This window comes from Acartia tonsa, chromosome 13 (genome assembly GCF_053477335.1).
Source record: "Acartia tonsa isolate MP-2025a chromosome 13, ASM5347733v1, whole genome shotgun sequence".
NCBI lineage: Eukaryota > Metazoa > Arthropoda > Copepoda > Calanoida > Acartiidae > Acartia > Acartia tonsa.
The window spans coordinates 17,471,412-17,488,430 of NC_137272.1; the positions used below are offsets into that span (position 1 = coordinate 17,471,412).

A 17,019-nucleotide genomic window follows, 5' to 3' on the forward strand; every position below is an offset into this window, starting at 1 on the left:
GTTAATAAAATACAGGGATCTAAATGGATAAGACAATTGACGATTAATTAATAATGAAAGTATCCAATGTTTTTTAAGGAAATGCGATTATTTAACTTTGGGTACTAAAAAAGAAAAAGATGTAATATTTTGAGCCAGTGACCGTAAAATTCTAGGATTTAAAATTGTTAAGCTGTCCTTCGGTATTTCATCAAAGATCAAGCATGTCTTTAGGTATAATATGTTTTTTTTTTGCAGCGAAGCTAGTATAAAGTTTACTAACAGCTTCAACCTGTACATTCTTTTTTTCTTGGGACGATTTTTCTTAGGATAATGTTAGTACCCTTCAACAAAATATTTCTAAAAAACCTTTCCAAGACCTAGGATAAGCTAAACTGCAGTGTAAATGAGAACCATATCCTTCGATACAAATCCTGTGACTGTTATTATTATTGCAGCGCTAATTATTTGCATAATTTTTATTTTTTCAGTAATTAATATTTTTATTTCAGAATAAAACTATAGATAAAACAAAATGTACATGAGACTTGCAGTCGCTTTGGTTATGCTCAACAGGAATATTTTGATGTTTTTAAACTTTGCCATTCAAAAATGATCATTTTTATAACAAATTTAATAAATAGTCAATCTTGAGTGCATAAATTACTTTAAGCATGGTTGAATGTTTTTTAAGGATCTTAAGAGGGATAAGATATTGAACGAAAAAGCTATGCAAACCCCCAATTATTTTAAAATAATTACCGCTTCGTAGTTGTAGAAAATTCGGCTTCTCAATTAAAATCTAAAAAAAAGTTACCAAAGTTCTTGAGCCAACGAATAAGATAAAACTTTGGGAACCAGTATGATTTACAGTCCAATGTCCCCTCCCTCCCTGGTTTGTCTGATTTTATTGAAGTAGAGACCAACTTTGACTTACAAAACGTCCGTTTGACCGACTGACAGACAACAAGCATACAGTTACAGAGTAGTTACGCTCCTGGCAATATAATAAATCCACTAAAAACAAGGCTATTTGGTTTTTACTACTTCCCTCACGGCTAGTCAACTTTTTCGTTTTAAACGTTTTCTTGAAAGATGTAAAAATTAAATGCTCTTTTTATTCAGTAGCGCAGCTACTCTAAAATAATATTGTTTGTCTGTCCGTACGTACGTATTTAAATTAATAAAATATGAATTATAATTTCTTGTTTATTGACGATTTGAAAACTTTTAAAAACAAATTGAGAACTTTCGAAAAGTCTGGTGAAAAAGTGAATGTTTTATTGATAAAAAAGAACATTTAAAACTAACTTTTTATGAACCCTTGTATTACATTTTGATGAGTTTAAACCACGGATAAATTTATTAACGATATAAAACAAATTACCCTTCCTTTAGATTAAAATTATTAGTTGAAAAATTTTCGACACTAGTAGTCTGAAGCCAACCAATCACAGTTCAATATAAGTACATGTTGTATTATTTCCTGGTGGTGTTGTGTTTACTCTCCGCACGCCCCTAGTAAAAGCTTTTTCCTAATAGACAATAAATCCTAATATAATACAGTGTGTTTTTTTATGAGAACTTTTTTGAAAGCAATTTTACCCCACTTATGGTTATCAGAATTTAATGATTAATGGCTTATTTTCTTCGTTTTTTAAGGCAATTAATAGAACACCAAAAAAATGTTTCAGTTTTTATTTAAAAAGTACAGTAAAATCTAAAATTCAAAACTTAGGTGTCAACATCTAAAAATGGTTTAGCACATTTTTCTTATGCTCAAATATTCTACCTTTTGTAAGAATTGCTGCTTAACGCTTCAAAGTTGAGATATAGAGCTAAAAATGTATACAGATACTATTGGGGACATGTACTAGAACATATCAAAGTTTGAAGGTCATATCTCAACCAGGGTGGAAGTACTGGCCCCCCAAAGTCGACTACAGAAAATCCAATTTTTTTCTTGCAAAGGGTAGAATTTTTGAGCATAAGAAAAATGCGCTTAAACCATTTTTAGATGTTGAAACCTAAGTTTTGAATTTTAGATTTTACTGTACTTTTTAAATAAAAACTGAAACATTTTTTTGGTGTTCTATTAATTGCCTTAAAAAACGAAGAAAATAAGCCATTAATCATTTAATTCTGATAACTATAAGTGGGGTAAAATTGCTTTCAAAACAGTTCTCATAAAAAAAACACACTGTATTTACATAATTTAAGCACGCGAGGAATTTATTTTACAAAAAAAATACTTCATTTTTAAGAAAACTTTTATGAACCCAATAAAGACATGTTAAAGTAAGAATGTGCTTAAGAACAGTATTAAGCGACCAAACTATGAAACCAATAATTTTAATCTACAGTAGGGATGATTTTGTTTATCATCATTTGCAATTTATCGCCCATTGTCTTACTCATTAAGGTCCTTGTCTTTATATATCCGTAAAAAAGGGAGGTGGGTTAATGATGTTTTAATTGCAGAAAAGGGATAGTATCAAATTTGAGGTGTGTGTTCATATTCGTAAATTTATCACATTACCAGAATTACAACAACAGCACAATAACTGTCTCTTAGTCTCTTTACCTTTACGTAACTTTACAAAGCGTTTAAAAAAATCAGTCATGTAACGTCATAAAAATAAGGGATTATCCATCTCTTTTTTAGGGGTTTTCTTTCCCACTTCTCCTCTCATTGCCCTCATTTTTAATACGTCACATGGCTGATTTTTTAGACACTTTGTAAAGTTATTAAATCTATCATTACTCGCATTAAAAAATGATTTATAAGGGGCATTTTTCTAAGGGAGAGAACCTTATAAATTTAGCCTTTAGCTAGATTCTTCGGTACAAACACACAAACATCCTGTTACTTTATTATAAGGATTACTACGTAAAAATATGCGGAAGTAAATGCACACTCAATTTTACACCTCTAAGCGCAAGTCTCAATAAAAAGTATTTTTGCTTCGAGCTTTTGAAATGTACATTAATGACAGGCAAATTGGGGGCTCTACAGGGAGGCAGGGAGAGGATAATGACGGGGAAATAAATTTACAAACCTCCCCCCCCCCCCCTCCACCATCTTTATCAGCTATAAAAGGCAGAAAAGTACCACATAGAAACGATTTAAAAAAAGTCAAACCCATTTGATGAATTTACACATAAAATCAGACTTCTATCTTTAACAACAACGGAAACATCCGTTTAATATCTGTTGGTTTAAAATCGGTAATGCTGAATTATACTAAAATTAAAGTATAGTATCGTAATATAGACAATTTTCCACGAAGAATAAAGAAAAATTATAGAATAATAATTTTTTTTGGTATGACCAAAAACTTACATTTATCTTTTAATATTTTTTTTACTATTCCCGGAAAGCTGTCTATAATACGATGAGGTAAATAACTAATAATAACAGACATATGAACCTACATAAAAACAAACAAACAACGAATAGACAGACGGACATCCTACATAATTTGAAATTGGTTTACATAACTAATATGTCTATCTATGTGGTCTTAAAAAAGGTTTCATTTCACAAAAAAAATCATGCAATTTAAATTTCAAGGCTTTTTGGCAGTGCCTTCATAAACCAAGGAGCATATACTTAAAAGGATGACAGCTATATAAATGACGCCATACGGATGACGGATCATAGACATAGACTAAGTTACCAATGGCAGTTCAGAGATGGGTTTTTAATAAATGCCGCGTTTTTTCGACAATTTTTTAGACATTGACTGATTGAACGAAGACGATGGGAGAGTATACAACATAAGAATTTAAAATTTTAAAATTATTATTTTAGCCATACAACTTAAATCCATTTTCGCTGCATATTTATTAATGCGTCTTTTTAGAGCTGTGTTAGACATTATACAAATGGCTAAAATAACAATTTAAAATTTTGAATTCTAAAGTTGTATACTCTATTAAAATCGTACGGGGCATTGATCTTCAAGATGGAATAAGGTTTTTAGCAGAGTATACAACTTAAGTATTCAAAATTTTAAATTGTTATTTTAGCCATTTGTATTACAGATCTAAAAAGATGCATTGATAAATGTGCAGCGAAAATGGATTTAAGTTGTATGGCTAAAATAATAATTTTAAAATTTTAAATTCTTATGTTGTATACTCTCCCATCGTCTTCGTTCAATCAATCAATGTCTAAAAAATTGTCGAAAAAACGCGGCATTTATTAAAAACCCATCTCAGAATACATTTTAATTGACCAATGATGGTAGTCCAACACGACGTTATTTTTATAGGCACTGTAAAAGCTTCAAGCCCAAATAAAAACGAACAAATATAGACTGTCAGCGCATTTGATATTGAAGAAAGAGAATTATTTAGAAATTTATATAATAATTGCCAGATGATGTCTTATATTATAAACCTTGCAGTACAAAAACCTTGTTTGAAATTTTAAATAAAAATTTTTGACACTCTGTAATATGATGGAATGCAATTTTGATATTTGTAGATTTTTGGTATCTCATCCATGTTTTGATACTGCTCGTTAATTCGTAATGTCCATCCGTCTGTCTGTAAGAAATTGTAATCGTCGTGTAATAATAACATCAAAATAAAAATGATGACATTTTAGCATCAACTGCTTCCAAATTCAAAATCAGGTAAAAACTTTAATAATTTCATTCAAAACTTTACATTATAATAAAAACTTTAAAAGGGTTCGGGTTGGATAAAACAAACCCTAAAACTCTTGGGGGACAATTTTTTTATGTGGAAGATGGTGGGGTGGTAAATCCAGGGATCTAAAGGGATAAGAAAAGGGCCGATAAATTGATGTTTATCCCCAATGATAATACATAAATTACCTCTTCGTAGATTACAATTATTGGTTGAAACGTTAGGACACTCAACTTAATAAACCATCCAATGAAAATTCGATAAAAATCCCCAAAGTCTAGCAAACAATAAAGTAAACCACGATTTTTTTTGTATTTTGTCATATGTGACAAAATACAAAATATAAAAATTATTGCAATAATGTGGTCTGATTGTTCCTACGCTGTATTCCTATTGGTTCAATTCAGTGATAGGGCATCTAGGATTTCTATATTTATTCTCAAAATAATCAATATTTCCATTTTTATTAATTGAAATACAATAAAAAGATATTGAAAACAAGATTTAGTCAAAGAGCATCGTAATTGTTCAATTTGAAAGACGAGAAGGGAGAGGGTGGTTGTCGAATACCCCCGCCCAATAGCCTAAAATCTTTCTTTGACAAATGTTACATTCATTTAGACATCCTGTTACTTTAGTACATATAATACCATTAGAACGCCTAATAAACACTTAAATGTTTTTCTACTGTTTGTTTTTTCAAAATACTTTCTTCTGTTCTTAATAATTTAAATATCATGACATAGGTCGATAAAAACTTTAAAAGTGGGACTATTCAACAAATTGAGTCTGCTTGTCCGATGATCTTTAATAGAACCAAGGTAGAATGATAGTATCGAATGCAGCTCATGTAGAATGATTCATAAGGAGTTCAGGAATTCACAAATAACATTTAATCGTAGTATCTATATATTGGGGACTAAAAAGAATGTACGCCTTAATTAAATGAAAGTAACTTTATTATTATTGAATTTTTAGTATTTTTTCGCGCTATTTTTATGAATGTTGTCATCTTTGTTATATTCAGATTAATGTACATGATAAAAAGATATTAAATCTTGGTGGGATGCCAATTTTGAGATATTTCTTACTTTCGCTCTTATTCAAAGATAAGAGGTTTTATATCAAGGAAGGGATGGAACATTTGACTGTAAATTACACTGGTACACAAAGTCTTATCTTATTTGCTGGCTTAATAACCTTGGGAAGTTTTGTTGAATTTTAATTGGATGGTTTAAAACTTTTATTAAAAAGACATTCTGTTTCTTTTATAAGGATTTAAGAAGCAGGGCTCTAAAGGAATAAGACAATAGACGATAAATTTATGTAAATCCCCAATGATGATACACAAAATCAACCCTTCTGTAGATTAATATTAATGGTTGAAACTGTCGAACACTCAAGTTAAAAAACAAACCAACCAAGTCCCCAAAGTTGTTAAGCCAACGAAAAAGAAAATGATATTATAAAACTTTGGGGACTATTGTAATTTCCCATTGTCCCCTCTCTCTCTGTTTTAGTAGATATTTAACCATAAATATTGCGAAACAGTATATATCTGGGAGGAAGGGACTTAGAAAATTAAATTATTCTGGCATCCAAAGTCTCGTGTATTTGTTCTCTCATTCATTGGGTTAAAAACTTTGATTACTTTTAACGTATTTTGTAGGGTTGGGCCGGATACTTTTTTGGCCGGATACCGGATATCCGGCTGATTTCTAATGCCGGATACCCGGTTCCGGCCGGATATCTGGCCAATGTTCGATATCCGGCAAATTACCGGATATCCGGCCGGATAACCGGATATCCGGTGTCAAAAATCAGCCAGATATCCTGTAACCGGATAGTTTTAATATCCGGTATCAGGCCGGATATTGAAAATGGCCGGATAACCGGCCAAACCGGATATCCGGCCCAACCCTAATATTTTGATTGTGATGTACAAACTACCGGGTTTCCAAAATAATAATCAACAGAATGGGTTTCTCATAATCTATTGTGCACATTAATTTATCGTCCATTGTCTTATCCCTTAAGATCCCTGGAATAAACATAATTATTGTCATTGTATTATAGTCTGCTCTATAGTATTGTATAATTTTGCTAAATTATAACAAGAATGACAACATCCATAAAAAGGATACTCAACAAGTGGAAGAAATAAACACAATAAAGCTAAAATCCGCTGTTTTACTATTGCTTGAAATATAAGATCTTCTATATGGCCGCTTTTAAATAGCAATAGTTACTTTGTTGCTTTGTATCTTTGTATTTGTATTATACTTGATTGTATCAGTAATCATTAGGGCAATATTGGAAATATATATGCCTATTCTAAGATGTCTCAACTAACAATCAGAGCTATAACAATGGATTTAGAATATTGTGGATATTGTGAAAGATTTTCGCATACCCTGATAAAATGTTTCTTCTAGCTGACAAATACCCAACCCCAACCCTCCTTAAAATGTATTGACTAATATCTGAGAACTATATTTGCACCTCAAATTGACAACAAAATTCCTCTGACACAATATCTAATCCACGTATTCTATATTCATTGCTATACATATACATATGTTACGGGCGGATATAAACGAAATGAAGAATAGCTTTGCTAGATATTATATAGGTCTAGTTCTAGACATCTGAAGAAATTAAAACATAATTACCGGATACCCTAAACAAGAGACATTCAGTAGAACGAAATTATATGCAATTTTTAAAAGTACAAGTCCAAATAACGTCTGATTGTACTTTACATTCAAGTTTAGGAATGTCTTTACCAGCCAGTATGCAGCTGTAGATAGACATGATAGCAGAGTTGTTTATATATATTATTATTACAGGGATATGCTCCCAGCCAGTATGCAGCTGTGGCCAGACATGATAGCACAGCTGTTCATAGATATTATTATTATAGGGATATGCACCCAGCCAGTATGCAGCTGTAGCCAGACATGGTAGCACAGCTGTTCATAGATATTATTATTATAGGGATATGCTCCCAGCCAGTATGCAGCTGTGGCCAGACATGATAGCACAGCTGTTCATAGATATTATTATTATAGGGATATGCTCCCAGCCAGTATGCAGCTGTAGCCAGACATGGTAGCACAGCTGTTCATAGATATTATTATTATAGGGATATGCTCCCAGCCAGTATGCAGCTGTAGCCAGACAGGATAGCACATCTGTTCAAAGATATTATTATTATTATAGGGATATGCTCCCAGCCAGTAAGCAGCTGTGGATAGACATGATAGCACAGCTGTTCATAGATATTATTATTATAGGGATATGCTCCTAGCCAGTATGCAGCTGTGGCCAGACATGACAGCACAGCTGTTCATAGATATTATTATTATTATAGGGATATGCTCCCAGCAGCCAGTATGAAGCTGTGGCCAGACATGATAGCACAGCTGTTCATAGATATTATTATTATAGGGATATGCACCTAGCCAGTATGCAGCTGTAACCAGACATGATAGCACAGCTGTTCATAGATTTTTTTATCATAGGGATATGCTCCCAGCCAGTATGCAGCTGTAGCCAGACAGGATAGCGTAGCCGCTCCTCAATTCAACTTTCCCATCAACGAACAGCCAGCTAAGGTAAGAGACAATTTTATTTTTGTAAGACGGATTAAAACCTTCCTTGCTTGTTTGTGTTTGTGATTTAGGAAGGTGTTTGAGCCTCAGGGGATGTATTCACCCTCTAATTTTTACATAATAGGGGGTGGGGGTAGAGTATAAACAACCCGTTGCATAATTTATAAGTTTATATATATATATAATTTTTGCCCTTGGTTAATCATAATTTTTTCTATACTTCTTTATTTTGAACTAAGAAGTAATTTTACTAATAATCACCTATGTCCTATCTCTTTTAAAACAAATTAGAAAAAGTCACCAAAAAAAATTACAATTTGTGCTTTTTTACAGACCAAAGATTATTTCATGACTGAATTTTTTTCCAATAGTTCTTTTTATAACCATACTGGCGGCTGCGCCCCTAGCAACTAGGAGCTATATATATTCGTAGGAAAATGGAAGGGCAGAAAAACGTCCCTAAACCATTCCTTTTTTATTGACCTTTTTTATTTTGATCAATTATTTGTTGTCTTTGGAAGATTTTTAAAACCACATAATAAGTCATATGGTTGCATTTCTATTCAGTGGAGATAATCTTTAACTCAATAATATTTTGAATAGAACTGGAATTAATTCTATAATTTTCATTTTACCATCCGCAGAAATCTGTCTATAATACGATGCACTTATAAACTATTCTCCGTATCTTTTATAAATTTGCTCTATTTTCAATGTCTGTCCGTCAGTCAGTGTGTAATACTATAAGGGAAATGTGATTTTTCTCGGCAGTTAATGAAGATAGTGGGCTGAAATTTTCAGTGACATTTGCGCATCTAATTTTGTTCGTTTGTCGGTCGGTAATGCTTCAAAACACCATTGTAAAGGTTTCTTTAGTTTTAGCATATTATCCATTTGTCCATTCCATGATTTTTTATCCTTGTTTTTTAATGTTTATCCTTATTTTATGTTATTGGCAAACTATTATAATAATTACAAGACAATTGCTAATTACAAAACAAACATATACTAATAAGCAGTTTAAATATTTAATCTACTACTTCCTTTAATTTAAACAAGAACAATTATGTCCATTATAAGTAGGGCACCAATAACAGACTAACAACAAATTGGTAAATCTTATATAGATGTCAGTAAATCGCAAAGTGTCACTTCTGTTAATTGCTTCAAAATAGATTAATATCTTATTTTAACATCCGCTATTAAAAAAGAAGTGTACAGTACATACCATAAAGCTCTACAACTTACAGACATAAATGTTCTAGTTATAGAGTAGCTGCGCTACAAAAAAAAAGCAAAACTATAATAATATCATTAAAGATCTTAATCAATAATTGATTGTTGGCAAATAAGCTTTTTTTCTCACAATTTTATATTGAATTTAATATTTTTTCTGTAAAGTAACAGCTGGGTGTATGTCTGTTTGTTTGTTTGTGTAAATTTATAATCTTTCAAAACCATGGAAGGTTTATTCTCTTTATTTTTAAAGTCGTTTAAGATAATCGAAATAATATTAAAGTATTATCTACTTAATCTATTAACTTTTAATTTTAGTTTTAAAAATAAAAAAAAATAATGGGATTGTGGTCGTAACCTTATCCCAAATAATTTTAAAAATTTCTAGGACATATAAGAAGCTTCGCTGTAAAGGAGAACCATATCGGTCCAGCGAAAAGTAAAATAATTCTTTATAAAATTGATAACAGATAAACTTTTAGATATCCTGTTAGTTTTATATGTTAAGAAAATAGATTTATTGTATAGATGTATATACAGACAACTACCTCCCTTCATTTTTCAAAAACCTCTTTCGTCTGCTTCTAAATTATTTTCTGCTACTTGTCTGTGTTAAAATAACCGACAACATTGGTAGATTTTTGATGACCCAATAGAAGGGTTGCACAAGGTGGTTCGATGGGGAGATACAGTTATTTAACCCTTTCTCCCTCTAGTGTTTTAAAATAAGAATAAACTTACAGTTTTTATAACATACTTAGCCTTAATCCAATTTCTAAAATAAACATTAATATTTAATTTGTCGGAAAATTGGCCAAATTTTCTCATGACATTACATTTGTGGAAAAATTAGTTTGTTATTACACACACACACATACACACACACACACACACACACACACACACATACACAGACACACATACACACACATAATAGATTATGTCAGTTTCAAAGGACTCTATAGACTTTTTTCTAAATCTCTGTTTGATGATTAAAGTTATCCTATTATATAAAGAATTAAATTTTTTTTGTCTGTAGCTTAAGATATCAGTAATTATAAAACTAATTGATTTCACCTTTTCAGGAAAGCTTTACCGGTCTGGAATTGTTTTAGGCTGTTTTATTTTAGATTTAAAGATTTAAACCTTTGGATGGTTTTGGGCTTTTTATTTGCCTCCTTCTTTCCCCTTGATACTTGTTTTTAAGTACGAATATTTTGAGTTGGTTTTAGGCTATTTCAAGTTGAATTTACGCCGCTAGATAAACAAAAAACGACGAATTTCTCTTTATTTTCATAGTGAGAATTTTTTTGTAAAACTGTATAATTTCAATGTAGGTTTATGAATATAATTATGCAATAATGTGGACACTTAGGTTAGACAAGGATACAGGGATAGAACATTGGACATTAAATTAATTTTACACCCTTAATATCCTTCTTTCTTTTAATTATTAATCAGGCAGGGAGTGAGGGGATATTGTGCTGTTTATTTCATTACTTTACACTAGTCCCCAAAGTTTTGTAATCAGGTTTTCTTTTCCGATGACTTAACAATTTCGGGACTCTTATTGTACTTTGATTGGTTGGTTCATTAAGTTGAGTGTCCAAACGTTTTAACAACTATTTGTAATTTACAAAAGGGGTAATTTTGAGTATCATCATTTGGGATGTTCATCAATTTATTGGCAATTGTCTTATACCTTTACACCCATGAAGAAAAGGTATTTTTGAATAGTTATATTCAAATTAATACTATCCCATTACACCTTGAAAGATAATATATTCTTATATATTAATTATTTTAACACTTTTTTAATGGATTTTTTGTAGTTAAACTATTCTACAGCTACGTATGTTTGTCTGTTTATTTGTATTTTTAACAATTTAATGGGCAATAAGCAATTAAGCTATCTAAAGAAATCTCATATTTTGGGATTTATTAACAAATTAATAAAAAAATAGGATTTTCCATCTTATGATAATAAAATCTTAACAAATAGCCGTATTGTATTATGATTTTTTACTGTCTAACTCTTACCTATTTCCTTTTTAACTTTAAGATTTTCAACATAAATATCCTTCTTTTCAGTTTTTATTGTCATTTTTATCTCCTATTTTTTTTCTATATCTAAATTATCTTTGATAGTAAACAATAAATATTTTTTCTTCCTTATAATGATTAAAAAGGCCTTTTATCTCATCTTAATTATCTTATTTTTATTGTTTTGTAATCTATTTATTGTTTAAAATTGCGTTGCTTTTCTACAATAGGAACATACATTGTTTTAGCTTTATGTTAGATTTTAATTTTATATTTATTATTGTATTTTTATACTTTTCTTATTATCACTATATATAGTTCATTTTTCTTTTTAATATAACTAGCGGCTTCGCCTCTAGCATCTAGGGGCTTTGCCCCATGAGGTAGTTACAATTTTTTTTTTTAAATTTCAAAAAATTAAGCACCAGATTTTTTTTGCAGGGGGTTGGGGGAGTCCCACCACCCAAGAAAATAGCTTAAAACCACCACAGGACCAATAGGTATATACCCTGAAGAGTAGAATCCGATCGGTTCAGTGGTTACCGAGACTTTAAGGGACGGACGGACGGATAGACAGACAGACGAACAGACAGACGAACAGACAGACAGACATCAATCTACTTTGTATTATTAGATGATTTTCTAAATAATGCTATATTAGACTACACAGGTTTCATTTAGTTATATTGATATTGCTGCGCTACTTATGATCATAGTAAACTTTGTTAAACTATTCTTATTACAGGGAGGGAGGGGACATTGGACTGTTTATTGCGCTGGCACCCAAAGTTTTATAACTACGTTATCTTATTCATTAATTTAGAAATCTTGAATTTTTCTGAAACAGTTGTGTCCAAATTTTAAACAAATAATTTTAATGATCTGAAGGGACAATTTTGTTCTGTATCATTGGGGATGTTTATTAATATATCTTTCATTGTCTTATCCCTTCAGATCTTTATTGGCAAACAATAACAATATTTTTTCAACTGGTTACTGGCTTGTTTTCACACAGCCTTGGATTTTATTTTAATTTATATTGTGCGTGCTAATTACACTATTTAGTAGCGAAGCTACTTAATATAATTATTGTCTGTACGTTAATTAAATGTTGGCTTCTAACTTGTTATTGACACTTAGAAATAAAATGCATTGTTCGGCTCTTTATTGACTAACGGCTAACTGCGTAATGCGTGATTTCATAAAGAAATTTATGATTTAACTTTGAAGATTGGGTTCGATCCACGTACCTTTAATTTTAGTTTGAAAAAGAAAAAGTATAAAATAATTTTGGTAGGCGACTTCTCTTGGTTGTTTGGTGGTACCCTCCTCAAAAATAGCATGATTATTTAGCACACACAGACTGACAAAGATCCTATTACTTTTGCATAATGATCATTATCTGTCTTTATGTCCTAACTGAAAGGAAAAAAGTTGTCTTCGACATTTTGTATGCCTTTTTTTTGATTTTACGATGTTGCTCTAGTGGTAGTTAAAGTCACCTACATATCACCCTAGACTAAAGGGATATGACAATACATGATAATTCAATTTAAATCCCCAAAAAATGTGAACAGCGACTTAAAGTTTATATCCAACAAATGAGAAAACGTTGTGATAAAACTTTGGGTACCTGTTATATTCCCTTACCTGCCTTATTGCCAAAGGGTAGAGGGACATGACAATGACACATAAAATATTTCACCCCTTTTTTATAAGCTATTGTTCCATTGTCCACCCAATTTTGTTTATATTTACTGAGTGAAAAGTTTATTTAAAGATTAATTTGTTATCATAGAATTGATAAAACATCTTTAATGATTATAGAGTTGCTACGCTTTCCAAATCTTGAACCTTTTTGTTACAAAAAAAAAGATCTGCAAATTTTAAAATCGATTAGATAATTATAACATGCCAAAGATGCAGATATATCTTTTACAGACGGACGGACGAATTCACCCCAATCATAGAAAAATTTGCTTTAAAATACTAATGTTTTGCTATCACGATTTGGAGCTGTTAAAATAATTTGGTTAATTTGCAATATTATTTTTGCAGAAGAAATTGAACACCACAAAATAGCCTTGATGTCTAATCTATTTCAATTAAGTTTCTAGAATAATACCCAACTTTTTATTGTTTCAAATTTAATAAGAACTCGTTTGATCGATCTTATTCTAATTTTAACAATTGAAGTTCAATTTCAAATAAACTACATAAATCATTATGGAAAAGGGGTGTTTAAAAGAGTAAAGCTTTTCAACAGTCAAGGTCCGCAATTGATCGTCAGTCTAGGAATTATAGAATTGTCCTATCAATTTCAATTATTTATTTTTACAAGGAATTTTATACTTAACCGGGTCAATTGTTCGTTCATATCAAAGTCATTGAATAATCAGTCATTTATAAACGTAAGAAAATTGGGCTGTTTATTAAACTAGTCCCCAAATTAATACATAAATATTCTTATTCCTCCAACGTGTTCAAACGTTTCAACCACTAATTGTAATCTACAGAATAGGTAATATTGTGTATCATTATTGGGGATATACATCAATTTATCGGCCATTGTCTTATCCCTTTAGATCCCTGAGGAAAGTATTAATTTTGTTTGACATACTAATTTATATAATTGCTACGCGCTGCAAAGTTCAAGTAGTAAGATTTAAATCTTTTTGCATAAACTTTCTCTGTAATTTTTTTTATACATATTGATAGATGTAGAGAAAATCGTGTATTTTAAAGTTAGTATGTTTTTCAACCTATTTTAAAAAAATTACACTATTCTAAGACATGAAGATATATTTCGATTTTAGCAATCATTTTCAATTCATTTTGTCTAAAAAAATATAGGCATGAGACATTAGATAACAGCAAATATGATCAAAGATATTAAACATACATTTATATAGAACAATGTAACAAATTATTTTGAATCTTAGGTATCACCATAGAATACAGATGACTACTGAAAAAGTTTGAAATACAAGATTAAAACATTAGTTTTTTAAAAAGGAGGAGTAGGGAATAATTCTTGGCCTTGTTTGAGTTATGGGGAGGGGCATAGTTTTAATTAAAGGAATTTTTTTGATGGTTAGGAAATAGGCGGAGTTTTGGATGGTGAGTTTGGTTGAAGGCGGAGACAGAAAAAAAAAAACTGGGAGGAGACAAAAAAGTGGGAGGAGTGGGGGGGTTATGAAAAGGTTATGAATTTATCTTTGTCCTTGGTTGTTTATGGGCGGAGATTTGGATTTTGAAATCTGTTAAAAAAATGGGTGGAGTTGTTCCTGAGATGGGAAAAATTTTTAATCTTTATGATATCCTGCTTTGTTTAGGTTTTAGGATGGAGGAAGAATTGGTGTTCTTTTGAATTAACCAAAAAAGTGAAAAAATGTGTACATTTTTTTGATGAAACATGAAATGAAAACTACATGGTATAAAATGTTGACTTATTTGAGAATTTTGGAAGTATAATTTGATGATGCAAACAATTGATTTGAGTTAAAAGATAACCTGAATATCAAAGAAGCTTAATCCTTTGAAATGTTAACTGTGTTTTAAAAGTTTTTTTTAAAAATTTGCAAATGCACACAGTTAATTTGAGTTTAAAGAAATGTTCAGAAATAAAATATTTTTACAAACTAAATGATGAGGGTTTTTTTAGTAGATCTCTGAAAATGCAAACAAATGTTATGTGTTGAAAAAGAAATTTGTTGGAAAGATGGGTCTTGTTTGAGAAAGGATTTTTTTGTTTAATTGATGATTAAATGTTTGTTGGGTGAAGCAAATTACACAATTTTATTGAGAGCAGAATCAAAAGACCTAATCAAAAGTTTTTCCCTAGCTAGGCGTATCCAGGGGTCTGTGCTTCGTATTTTCTCTATTGGGACAATTTCCAAGTCCTGTAGATTGTGTCCTTGGGCCTTGAAATGACTTCCAACTGTAGTTGATCCAGTGCTGATTGAGTGGCTGTGCTCGTTAAAACGGCTGGAGATCATTCTACTTGTTTGGCCCACATACTGAGGTCTCCTAACTGCACAGGATCCACTGTTTTTCCTACAAGTAATAAGATATATAACGTTTTTACTAGTACAGTCTAGAGTGCTTAAAATAGGGAAGATTTCATTGGTTTTAGTGTTTATGACACTTTTACAAAACCGGGGGGAATTGTGACACATTTTACAATTTCTACCACAGTGGGAAAATCCATTTTTAACCCTGCTTGACCTTCTCTCTGTAATTACTGGTGGGAGTTGTGCCTTAATTAAAAAATCCCGTAGATTTTTTGGTCTGGACCAGCAAATCATTGGAGGATCTGGAAAGGTTCTTTTGAGGTGTGGATTCTGTATCATGACTTTCCAAAACCTAAACAAGATATTAGAAATATTGGGTAGTCTGGGATCAAATTGAAGTGAGAGTACAACTCTCTTTACTGGATTTTTTTCGGTTTTTATCAATGCTGTTGCTCTGGGTAGATTACTGACCTTTTCAAAAGCTTTAACTATGAAGTTTTGTTTGTAACCTCTTCCTAACAGTTTTTCTTGTAATATGTCCAGGTGTGCTAAAAAGTCTAAATTGTCAGAGCAGATTCGTTTGAGTCTTAGAGCTAAAGAGTAGGGAATGTTTTGGGTGATGTGACCAGGGTGACAGCTTGATGGCAAGAGATATGTACATTTCTTGCCAGGTTTTGTAAAAAGGGATGTCCTAATAAATCCTTGTTCAGTTATGGAAATTACAGTATCCAAAAATTCAACTTTTTTACTCTGAAAATCATAAGAGGCTTTAAATTTAATCAGGGGATGTATGTTGTTTATATGTTCTAAAAAATTTAAAAGTTCTACTTCAGATCCAGTCCACAGCATAATGCAGTCATCTATGAACCGTCTGTACCATGCTGGGGCTTGGCCTCTCCAAGTTCTAAGCATTCTACCTTCTATAACAGACATAAAAATATTAGCAAATGTGGGGGCAACCCTGGTTCCCATTGCCACTCCTACTTCCTGCCAATAAAATTTGTTGTCAAAAGTTAGGATATTACAACTGAGCACCATACCTAAGAGAGTTATTAAAAATGCAGTTGGAACTGTTTTATCTTCTCTCTTATCTAAAAACTCCTGAAAATAATGCATTCCCTCATCTATGGGTATGTTTGTGTATAGAGCTGTAACATCCAGAGTGACTGGCACACAACCTGCAGGTTGTGGACCTTTCTGGTTTTCAGATTCTATGAATCTGAGAAGATCTGGTGTGTCTTCAATGAAGCTGGGTATATCCTTAACTAAATGGTTACTATGATAATCAACAAAATGACTTGAATTTTCAAAGGTTGTACCTGATGCTGATTCAACAGGGCGTAGGGGGGGGATTTTTCCTCCAGCTGGCCATTTAGCTGGGTCCACGTGGTCTTTTACAAGTCCATATAGCCTCCCTGGGCTGAAATGGTCGGGGACTAGCCACTTTGCTTCGTCCTCTCCTATCCAGCCTCTTT

General features: G+C 31.5%; 1 protein-coding gene across 2 annotated transcripts in view; it reads left to right on the forward strand.

Annotated features, from left to right (window-relative positions):
• The first annotated feature begins 489 nt into the window (after window positions 1-489).
• Window positions 490-17,019, forward strand: part of LOC145335442 (uncharacterized) — a 36,570-nt gene continuing 20,040 nt past the window's right edge. The window contains exons 1-4 of one of the 2 annotated variants that reach the window (XM_080181189.1): window positions 490-553; window positions 4,593-4,622; window positions 7,488-7,517; window positions 8,193-8,255. In XM_080181189.1, coding sequence (XP_080037315.1) covers window positions 515-553; window positions 4,593-4,622; window positions 7,488-7,517; window positions 8,193-8,255 — 162 coding nt within the window. In that variant the 5' untranslated portion in view covers window positions 490-514. Of the gene's footprint in view, window positions 554-4,592; window positions 4,623-7,487; window positions 7,518-8,162; window positions 8,256-17,019 lie in introns of both variants that reach the window. The other variant, XM_080181188.1, reaches the window with a different exon arrangement.